The 12,394-nt window shown below is 37.7% G+C and overlaps 1 protein-coding gene across 1 annotated transcript in view; it reads right to left on the reverse strand.

Moving 5' to 3' along the window:
- Positions 1 to 4,755: 4,755 nt before the first annotated feature.
- Positions 4,756 to 12,394, reverse strand: part of LOC133859896 (glutamate receptor 2.8-like) — a 65,429-nt gene continuing 57,790 nt past the window's right edge. The window contains exon 5 of the mRNA XM_062295471.1: positions 4,756 to 5,243. Within this exon, the coding sequence (XP_062151455.1) occupies positions 4,890 to 5,243 (354 nt within the window). The 3' untranslated portion in view covers positions 4,756 to 4,889. The remainder of the gene's footprint in view (positions 5,244 to 12,394) is intronic.

Below are 12,394 nucleotides of genomic sequence, written 5' to 3' on the forward strand. Positions count from 1 at the left end.
TGAAAGTCCAATCAGAAGAAGGTGATGAAGATGAACACTATAAAGACAGAAAGAGACACCTTACTTTAGAAGATCACAAAATTGGAAGATAAACTAATGGATGCATAGTTACAGTTGGAGAAGTTCTCAGACAACAAGATAACTCAGATGCTGACAGGTCAAAAGTGCTCATCTGACAAAACTGGTACGGGTATGTAACTATTGATTCCTCCAACATTGCTTCTACTTCCAGAACTGTGTCTGTGAAGGATTCAGGTTCAGAGCCTCAGAATAACAAAGGTAAGGCTATTATGGTTTCATGTGAGAATGATAATACTATACCTGCAAAATCTGAGCATTCTGCAGAGAGAAGCCTACCTACATGTCATAATTGCTGGATGGTGGGACATATTAGACCAAATTGTGGTCAGTTAAAATTCTCAAGAACTTGGAATAAGAAGAATGCTCCTAAGAAAGAAAAAGATGTTGAAGAACATTCCAAGCCAAAATATGTTCCTCCACATAGGAGACAACCCACTCAAAAGTTTGTCCCTATTTGCCATCACTGTGGGTTGAGCGGTCACATCCGACCCAAGTGCCCGCATGTACTTGTTCAGAGGTCTAAAGTGAAGAAGGAGTTGCCAAAGAAAGATTCTGCGAGCACCAGACCTCCTAGGCAGCATCATGCTCAGAGGAAACTATTAAGGTATGTTTCTGTGTACAAAACTCCCATATGTCACCAATGGGAGTTCATAATCATGTCAAACCCCGGGGTCCTCAGCCTCAGAAGGACCCACCTAGAATGTCTGGACCTCATGTAAGAAATACTGCTCCAAGGCATCAACGACAACAATAGAGGTTTGTTCCTGTAAAACAGGCATGGTTGCCAACGAAGAACAAATCTCAGCATCATTTGGAAAAGCCGCAGACGCCTAAAAAGGATCCATCCTATGAAGAATTGCCCATTGCTGGCAGCTTTATGCGGAGCTTGATTAGATATATGGGACTGCAGCCGAAGGATGGATGACAGGATAACACACTCACTTCCCAAGGGGGAGCGGACCCACCTAGTAAGTGAGGTCACATATGCCTAGGATTGTGGTTCCTAAATCCTAGTGCATGTCAGGTACACTTGCATTGCATCTTTTATATTGTCATATCCTGTTCTTGCTTTGCATAGTTGTTATGGAACCATTTTGTCTATCCCTATATAGTTTCTCTTGTTGTCTTAAGAAAATTTTGCAGGTATTTCATAGGGATGACAGACAAAGCATCGGGCGACTGCTTTTCTGTCTTGGTATAGGTAAACCTCTCTCCCTGAGGTCAGGTTTTCCCTTACCCTACATGCTTAGACTGATTGTCTTGTCTTTTCCTTTTATGCATGTTGATTTTGCAAGGTTTCTTCTAAAGTTTTCAGCTATCTCATGTATGTCTATCTGTTTTTACTGTTCTCTGTGCTTTCATAGAATATGCCTGCATATTATTGAGATTCTAAGTCAGATTTGTGCTAAGTTTTCCTGCTGCATCTTTACTAGATAGTTGCTTTTCTCATGCGATGAAAATGTGCACTATCCAAGGCTCCCTTAAGGTACATTTTTTTTTTCCTCTGATTTTCTGCTTCTGAAAATTCTTTTAAAAAGTGCTAAGATGGTCAAATTGACTAACTCGCTAGTTGAACCTAGCCCTCAAAATTATGGCTTCCTCTCTAAGTTACAGCACCAAAAAGAAACAAGAAGTTATATCTCTGAGCTTATTGTTATATGAATGAATTCACTGCTTCTATGCTGATACAACTATATATCTTGTCCTTTATGGTGCAAGTAAAATAAAAAATTAGTGCTGCATCTTAGGGGGAGAGTATCAGATGAGGGTGACTGGGCCCTAGTATGATAAGGTTTGACTTTTGACTGATCCAACTATGAAACTTCTCACTTTAGTAATTTTAGTTGCTTTAAATCATATCAGCGAAGATCATACCTTATTGAGAAAGTCTTCACACACTCACAAGCATTGCATGAATTTAGTTGACTATTGAAAAATTTCTGTCTCCAGGGAAATTTATGCTCATTGATTACTGAACTCATCTTTATATGTTTCCGTATTTTTGACGAGCTATCTGACTGTTTTCTTAGGTTCAGATACATGTGTGTGCTGATTTCTTGTTGAAGACCTAACCTTGTTCTTTTCTCTTATTTTTGTTTTGGTTATGGTTTTTCTTTATACTCTGTTTACCCTTTGTCCTTTTTTTGACAAAAAGGGAGAGTATTTTTTTGTTTTTGGACCGGGAATGTATTTACAAATCGGTCAAGTGTTTTTTGTCCCAGAATGGCAAAATGGGGAGTTTGTTAGTATGTTATGTTGGCTGACAAAAACACTTTATGTAATGGTTGTAATTTAAACAGGATGATCGGTTTCTATTCGGAGTCTTCATGTAACATGGACAGTGTTCATTTTAAGTCATGTGATTGATCACAAGTTTCTAGAAGATGTCCATAAAGATTCCATGCTGTTTCCAAGTCAAAATAGCCGGCTCCAGTGCAACCATCCGAATGGGCCTTTGAAGGCATCCGGACGCCCCGCAGTGTCTAGAAGCTTCAGCGTGGAAGACGTCCGGACGTCAGAGCGACATTGTCCGGATGCTAGGTCAAGCTTCTCCAATTTCTACATCGAGTTGGATTTCAGTCGACACTCTTTGGAAGTCTCTACAAGTCGTCCGAATGACGTGGCAACACCTCCAGACGCTGTCCAACATTTCAGAATATTTCGGACTTTCTTTTCGAATGTGAAAATGAGTTACAGCGAAGACCGTTCGGATGCTCGGCCAAGCCGTCCGGATGTGAACCTGTTATGGAATGAATTGCGCTATTCTAGAAGGCGGTCGCAGAAGACCATCTGGGCAAGGCTAACTTCCATCCGAATGCTCGATAGCCAGAGTTCGAATTTGAGCAGATTTAGGATTTCTGTAAGCGTATAAATAGAGGGCTCTAGGCTTATAATTTGTAAGAATTCGGTATTGAATTCTCTTAGCTTTGAGAGGGTGTTTAGGGAGATTTGAAGATTCGCTAGCTCTCAACCCGTTGCCGGTGTGTGCTCAACAGTTCGTGTGAAGTCTATCTTAGGGGTCGAACCTAAGGTAAAAGAATCCATCAAAGACCCCTTCAAGTAGGAGACTTGGTTGGGAAGCGTTCACGATGGACTTCGTGTTATAGTTAAATGTATGACTACTGCAATGGGTTTTGTGAGTACGAGTGCTTTGTAACTTGCTTTGTTTTTGGATAGTAGAGTTCCTAGGTTTGGCTACCCCGGAGTGGTTTTTCTCTTCATAAAGTTTCCACTTCGTCAACAAATATCTTGTCTTTTTTAAATTTCGCATTTAAGATATTTTGTTGCACACAAACATACACTTGGTTCTTTTAGAAGTCAATATTTATTTTCAGAGTGGAACATGTGTAAGTCTAGAGTTGATGCTCCTAGCTACAGAAACAATAAGTCTAGTGTTGATGCATCTGGCACAATGAGTTGTAGGGTCATAGGGTCAATGCTCTTGGTGTGCGAAATGATCCCTGCGGGTTTGATGCTTTACGGGTGGAACATGTGTAAGTCTAGAGTTGATACTCCTCGCTACAAAAATAGTAAGTCCAGTGTTGTTGTATCTGGCATAGTGAGTTGACGTTCCTGCATTCCATGTGTAAGTCTAGGTTTGATGCTCCTAGCTACAAAACAATAAGTCTAGAGTTGATGCTTTTGGCACTAGTGTAACGATCCTAGCGGATGGATGTCCTATGGGTGGAAAAGGGTGTAAGTCTAGGGTAGACGCTCTTAGCTACAGAAACTTTAAGTCCAAAGTTGATGCTCCTGGCACCAGTGAGTTGATGCTCTTGGATTCGTAAATAAAATACAGAATAAAGGGAAATAGAATAAAAGCATGCGTTGTATGGTTATGTATGATGTGATTTGAGTTAAGGTATGAGTTTGTACGTGAGTATGTTGGAATAAGAATAATATTATTATGTTATGTCTGTGTTTACTCTATCTGTTATGATGTGATTTCAAAGGACGGGTTTTCATGACTAAAACATTATTTGTTATTGTAAACAAGAGACCAAGTAAAATGCCGGTTTTACACGAAAACTTAGTGAGTTCTATACCACTGAGGCCTTGGTATTATGTACTGAGCCGGTGAACTCATACTTTCACCTGTGCGAGTGTGGTTAACCCCACATCCGTGAAGACATTGATACTTTGGCTGCAGGTACTTCGGCTGTAGTCGATGATCCCGTAGCATTGTACTTGGATTATTATGGCTGAAGCTCACCACGAGGTCATAATTGTTGGACCATGGGTTGTCCACTGTTTTAGAGGTTTTGTATATGGCTTGTGACACTTGTGTCACTTTTTCTTTGTGAAACCATTCTTGTTATATAATTAATATATTGATTAGACTTAAATGAATAGATGTTATGTGACTCTTTGTTGTAATTAATTTGTGATAGATGTATAAGTTGTGATTTCTGCAATTCAGGTTTATGTTTTCCGTTGCATGGTTAGATACATGTTATACTTTGATTTACCAGGTACATATTATAGGGTATGTACCATATATTGGCTTTGCGACGCATCGTTGTACCACCATGATAGTCCATTTTATATGTTGTAAAAAAAAAAAAAAAAAAAAAAAAAGGGTCCCCCAACATAACCCTATATAATATTGGGGTTTTACATAAACATCATATCCATCTATCATTTCTATTACAATATATATTACATCAATCCCGTATTCATGAATTCGAGAAGCAGAAAGATCCAAATAGAAACTATTAATTACACCCTAAATCTTGAGGACCCAGAGTTTTGGCATTGAACTAAATGATATAAGTAGCTATAACGTGTGCTGTTAACTCACTTCTTTATTACAAATATGATTGATTCCAGTTCTGAATTTCAGGACCAAACATCAGTAACTCATCGTTGACAGGGTTATGATGATGTTGTCCTTTGCTAGAAGGTTGATACCATCTGTGGCGAACATGATGAAAGATGAATATGAAGAGAGCAATGGTGGATGTTCCTCCAGTGATGACAAAGAGGCCCCAGAAACTATTCAGTCCAAGACTATCATGAGTATCATCAGGGTGAGCGGTGGATCCGGAGCAGTTGAGGGATGAGGTTAAAGAATGCCAAAGCTTTTGCAATTTTCCAGTTTCAGACACTCTAAGAATTGCTTCGGAAATATCAGGTAGATAAGGAGAATTCCTCGCGAAAGCCTGAGGAATGAGTATATTCTTTAAGCCCACACAAATATGTATATCCAAAAACACAATTTCATTAGAAAAGGAAGATGAAGGATTAATTCAAAGCGGTCAATGGCTCATTGAACACTCACAAATCCTAAGCCTCCAACTTTGAGTGTTGGTCCCGAAGTGGTGAAACCTTCACAATATTTGGCGAGATACATTTTAACATATGGGACCTGAAGAAAGGCTGCTTTTATCTCTCCCTTTTTAAGAGCCTCTGGATAATCATCTTCTGCACGGATTTTCACTATGTTTTTGTGATCAAAACCAACGACCGACGACAAATAATCCACAACAAAGGAATTCGCATCGCACCCAACTTTGGCTCCACTCTTTATAAGTGTCTCGATGTCGACTTTTATTGGATCATTTCTTTGAACGGTAAGCAGTGTTGTTAGACTGGCAGTGAAACTTTGTGTGAGGACTAACGCAACAAATAGCCATACTGCCATTGCCATCCGTGACAGATTGCTGTGTAATTTCTCTCCTACAAGTAAATACATAACATACGTGAGAGCATTCCATAGCTTGGACAACAAGATTCTATTTATGGATTCTCTGATGTAGTTTAATGTTATTTTGATTCGTTGTACTTGACACATCCTCCCTGTGTCACACAGAGATCGACTAGTACTGTTGATATCCTTGCTTAGTAGGTTTCAATTACTTCAAAGTATCTTAAACTCCCACGTCCTCGTTAACTCATCATTTATTTTAAAAATTTTAAATTTATAAGAAAGAATAAATTTAATTATTTAATCAATATTCTAACATTCTTGGTTTTAGAAAAAGGGCCCTATAAAAGTATCTTTATTACTATCTTTGTACTTCAATGGCTTCATATAAGTAATTAATTAAGACAAACAAAGACGGAACATAAATATGGTTACCTCTTAGTGAGAAGAGTGTTGTGAAGGATAAGGAAAGCATGGTTCCAATTTGGTTCCGTATACTGCCTCTAAAATCTGGGCGGTGATTCCGCTCTATCAACCACACCACAAATCCATTATAAACATTAATGACCCCTGTTAAGGCTCACAGATAGATGGTGAATGGTTTCTGGAACAACCAAGCTCTATCTGACTTTTTAGGTTTTATATATATTAGCATCTGGAGACCAGACTCAGCATATGGTTGCGAAAATTCTACATGTTCACAACGATGGGAAATTATGGCTGTATCTCCAACAACTGCATCAAGATTCTTCACAGACACAAGGAAAAAATTCAGTTGAGGCAACTTAAAAGGACATAAAGGTGTTCAACTTGTAAAAAGTTACCCTAACATGCCAATCAAGCATTCCTTTTTTTTTTACATCGGGGGTACGCATTTGGCCAGGGCTTCGCCCCAACTAGATCCCCGAAACACCATGCAAAGTGCCACCTATATACGGGTTGCGTAAAGTCCAGGCTTTCGCTCGCAGACGTGGTCCCAAAAAAATATTTGCACTCAGGGGAATCAAACCTTATATCTAATTATACTTCATAAGGCACTACGGCTAAGTGACTAACCACTCGAGCCAGCCCCTTAGGGTCAAATGATGCGTGTAATCATAAGGTGTAATCCTAAATGAGATCAAATAGGTTCATTTATGTGAATCTGGAACAAAGTTAATTAAGTTGCTTTCACTACAGTATTGTATTATAAAGTTCTATGTTGTAGGTGTATGGATTCAACACATGCGCGGTTAAGCTAGAACAAGTGTTTAGTACTGTACGCCTAAATTGGTATGAAGTACAGAAAGTATGCAGTAGATAAATAGTATTTCACCTGAGCATGAATTTTTTCCACCAAAGAATCATAGGTGCCTTTCAATGGTATAAAATCATATGGCAAGTGATATGGTAGAAACGCTAATGCGGCATTGAAGACTTCGATGGAAAATCCACTGATGATTGCATTTCCACCGGGACGATCATATGCTACATTCACAAATTCTTTAAATGTGCTCCCCTCAGGTACTCCTATTTTCAGTCGGTAGGCAGGACTAGTTGGTATCGCCCATCCTTTTGGCACTGGCCAGGGGCTGCCTGGCCAAAACACTTGTCCTAGAATGTTCATCGACTTGCTGTAATTGCTCGGCTTATGGATGCTCTCTGAGAAGCCCAATCCCTCCGTCCAGTATCCAAGCTTCCTGTAGCTCTTTCTGACCACATTAACTAAGCGAAAAATGTGAACTGGAGCCAATTTCCGCTCACGACTAAAATTGAATGCACCAGTCAAGCCCTCAAAATTGCTTTTCAATATGTGTTCGAACAACTCTTCTCCATTCATTTTATCCACACAACCATTCCTACTGCTTTTCGAATATGGATTTCCCTCTAATGCAAGAGCCACTGCCCATGCAGCATCATAGGCCTGCAAGGTAGAAGTTCCTGGTTCCGGAAGTGGCCCATCAGGATATTGCAAACGAAACATAACCCGAAACCTAGATTGGAAATCTTTTAAGCGTTTATTGGAGGTGGAAAAGTAGCTCTTGACTCCCAAGACACCTTGCATCGAGGAGATGGATGATGCATTAAGCGAATCTATCTGACTAGTAATATCATTGGTGGTGATCCACACAAAGTCTTTCCCCATCATTCCCATCTCACTCGCTTCCTTGAAGATTTTAGTGGCTAATGTAATGGAAGTGTGAACAATGAAAATTCTGCATTGTCCATTTTTCAGGCTCTCCAACTTTTCTGATATAGAAGGGTACGCAGAAAAAGGAAAGAGGGGCAAAAGTTCATTAATCTCCGCGTCCACTGCTTTTATAGCAGTAATGATGTTGGGAGTGATGCCACTGATAGCTGGGTTGAAGTCTTCATAGATGATGTTGACTTTCCGCCATTGCCAACTCTGAATTATAGCCGCCACAGCTTTCATCTGAGCGTCTTGGCTGCGAGCCGCGCTAACCAGGAATGGCCATTGGCAAGAGGCGCACAGTGGCGGGGCTTTATTTGCCAATGATACTATAGGGACTTGGTATTCATTGCCAAGCTGAGCAACTAAGATTGCCTCCTGCCATGTTTTGAACCCTATAATTGCCTTTGCATGATGCTTCTCGATTAGGATCTTAGCTGCAATCAAAATTTTCAGTCTACAATCCAATAACAACAATCTACTTGATGCTGAACGAAAAATAAATAATCCAATCTTAAAAGTTTTATTAATTAGTCTTTAATTTTGTTTTATTAGTCAATGTTATTTTATAATTTAACAATGCTTTAAGGTTATGATTTTTGTGTCGTTCGTTCAATAAGAATATCGTATGAGAGCTTTGTAAGTTTTGTACTTGTTATCGTACGAAAGTCAAATTAAGCTGATCATGGCCTGTATGTTGTTTAATTTTCTTGTTAATTTGGATTTTCCACATTAAAAAATTATTAGTCATATCCTTGAAGAAATCTCAAGCCTGGTTAGAGGATAATATATATTCTTAGTCATATCCTTCCTATTTTACTTAGGGAGCAAATTCTCCCTAGAGTCCTAGACCCTACTTTGGTCAGGTTTTATCAATAAAGAAGTATCCTGATTCGTTCAAATTCTCGGTCCTTTTAACAAACATGTCTCTTTTATATATATATAAGAGACAAGTTTGTTAAAAGGACCGAGAAAATAGACCATTCTAAGTTAATTTCTAACGAAGGCGTCGATGGAGGAAAAGAAAACAAAATTTCCGAACCGTCCGATCGTAGAATCCAAATTTTAGAATAGGAAATTGGTGTTCAGTCAAGAAAACGATAGAATCTAATTGTTTTCAGGCGCAAAATTTCCACCCTCATTTAAGGCCCCTGTCCTTTAATTTTTGAATTCGTTGCTTCGGATCTCTTGACTTTTGGCCGAGAATTTTGTGGAATCTTAATTCATGTGCGGTTGAAGCTAGATTCAGTGCAACGGACCTTGCACTAATAGTGAATTATGTAAAACTTAGTTTTGGCTAGAATAAATAATGAAAGTGTCAAAAAGTTCTTCATTGACTTATCTATTCAAAAGCTATAATAGATTTAGCCTCCATTTGTGAACAGTGTAACTATACATGTGGAATTTCACTACTGTTCACAAATTTATAATTATTTTCTTATTTTTTCTTTCACCTTTCACCTTTCCACTTGTTAATAAAAAATTAATAAAAAAGTAATAAAAAAAAATAAAGAAAGAATATAGAGTTAAGAATAAATAATTGGATGTATGATGTCTTTTAAAACCCATTAGCTAAACTAAATAAAGTGAGTTTTGATTAGTTATTCTAAATTGAGAAATACATAAGCCATTGTGAGTGCTATTACGATGCTCCAGCAATATCCACGGATAGACATTTACTTCAATCTCCTATCTGGTTTACAGTCTGTCGGACTATAATTACGAGAGGTTACCAATGAGGTTACAAGTTAATGCAATATATGTGATGATTATTGCGTTAACGTGCCTATATGAGTGATTATAGTTAGCCAAGCAATTATTATTTATTCATTTTTTTCTAAGAAAAAATGGTAGGTGGAAAGATCAACCGTAACTATTCTAACTGTGCTAGGAGCGTATAAGAGGGCTTAGATTGTGAGAACTGTAGGCACTCCTTCAAATTCGACTGAGCCATAATCTGACCTAACTCATCAAGACATGCATCAGTGGGACCTAAGGCAACTAATACTAATAAGATTGAGAATTCTCATTTCGTGAGTGGAACTCTCACCCTAGTACATGTCCAACCACTTTAAAAAAAGAAATAGGTTAAATATAAAAAAGCCCCATGAACTAACAGTCAATTTTAAAATAGTCTCTTAAATTTATAAGTGTGCTAAACTAACCCATCAAACAACCAACGTGTTCTAAAAAGACCATTTTTTCCCGATAATATATATCATTGCCCTCTAAAAGACAAAAACAAAAAATTAATTAAAAAACTATTTGAAAAAAAAAAAAAAAGGTGGCTCGCAGGCGACGCCCAAAATGGTTGCTGTCCAACCGGTAGCCCCCCTTTTCCTTCTTTCTATTTTTCTTTATTCTTTTATAAAAAAAGAACATAATAATAATATTTTTAGGTTAATATATTTGTATTTATTAATTAATAGCGAAATATGTCGCCATCTTATTAGTAGGAACCTCTGAGTTTATTTTGACATGCTATAGAATTAATTGTAAATCAAGTAAACCACATAATTATTTTTTTCTTTTTTTCTACTAAGAGTGACACATCTCATCATTTTATAGTACTGACATAAATATTAACGGAATCTATCAAGTGTTTTGAGTACTGGAACTAAATTATTATTTTGGCATACCCTAATGACTTCTGAATTATTTGTATACCGCAATGAGCGATTTGTAATTTAGGCCAATTATAAGGACTGATTTTTTTTATTTTTTATTTTTTATTTATTAATCCACACCTTGGTCAACATCACTAATGGTAGTTAGCCAAGCATATTGATCATAACAATATCAAGATCTTGAGATAACTATTCATATATGTATTGTGTTTATAAATGACACGCATGCATGGCATAATTGGTCTTAGATATTTATGTAAAATTATTGTTGATCTAGATCAATTAGCACCAGAGAATTCATATATTGAACTGTTGGGCGATAACTTTTTTTCCCTTTTGTCCTTTTTGTTGTAAAATAGTTTAATAGGACTTTCTTATCCCTCTCTAGACCAGTAGACCCGATAGATACTTGTGGGAAAAATGCTTGTTGAATTAAGACAAGGAAAAGTAGTTCTCACCAGAAGAGGCTGCTTGGATGAGGTCTCCTCGAGAGTTTGTCACATTTAGAGTCAGGTAATGCCGGTGACCGCTCCCCAGGGCATAAAAATCCTTAAGCGCCATCTCCATTGCTACTTTCTCCTTTTTTCCGGCAAGGGAGGTGGAATCTACAACAGCACCTAACCTGAGCTCGCAGTCAGGTTGGCGTTTCTCCAAAGCATCACCCAGTGCGTTTGACATGCCATTTGATGAACTAAATACCAAGATGATCAACAAAAACATACTGAAATAGTGGACTGCATTTGCATACAATCCTCCTGCTCTTTTGGGCATTTTAGACAGGTTAACAGACTCAGAAGCATACATTGGCTTTAGACTCAGTAGCATATATACTGCAAAGTTTAGAGAGAAGAGAGAGTTTGAAAAATGAAATTTCTATTGATCACAGAATAATAAACTTACAAGAGTCAAAGTATATATATAGTTGATTACAGAAACTTGCTCATCAAGGAAAAGAAACTTGCTCATCAAGGAAAAGACTAACCAAATATCTAACTAGCAATAAAAATATCTTTCTAACTGAGCAAAACAGAAAACTGCTATACAGCTATACAAGAAATAAAGCACGGGTAAAATGAGAAGTAATACAACTATAATATATACATTGGATTTAAGCAAAATATTAACCCAGTCAGGTAGATACTGGGTTGGAAGACTACCGCATATATAAATATATATATATATATATATATATATATATATATGTTGATTCATGTCAATCTGACTGAGGTCAATATCGCAGTGCCTTCTCCGTTATTACCATAAATTGATTGTTCCATGGACTACTTTACATTTTCTGTGCTATTTTTGCTTAAAACATTAATTGTGAGTAGATTGCTGAGTCCGAGAAGAAACCGTGCGCAATGTCAATTTTAAGAGGGATTTGATTCTTGTACAACACTAATACAACAACCTCTCACATGAGAATGGGACACAGTATGTGGAACCCACCCTCATGTGAGAGATTGTTGTACAGTTGTTGTATTGGTGTTGTAAATCTAACATTTTCCATTTTAAGAGGAGTTATTAATGTACAACGTGCAATTGTTGTACACCTTTTTAGAGATATGAGGTAAAACTCATGAAATAGGTCTCTCCAAATGGATCCCACATGAGACTCACTTATGTCTCTAGTCTCCTGCACAACCGTTTATTGGAAGTGGAAAAGTAGCTCGACTCCCGAGACACCTTGCATCGAGGAGATGGATGATGCATTAAGCGAATCTATCTGACTAGTAATATCATTGGTGGTGATCCACACAAAGTCTTTCCTCATCATTCCCATCTCACTCGCTTCCTTGAAGATTTTACTGGCTAATGTAATGGAAGTGTGAACAATGAAGACTCTGCATTGTCCATTTTGCAGGCTCT

Source organism: Alnus glutinosa, chromosome 2, assembly GCF_958979055.1.
Source record: "Alnus glutinosa chromosome 2, dhAlnGlut1.1, whole genome shotgun sequence".
Classification (NCBI taxonomy): Eukaryota; Viridiplantae; Streptophyta; class Magnoliopsida; order Fagales; family Betulaceae; genus Alnus; species Alnus glutinosa.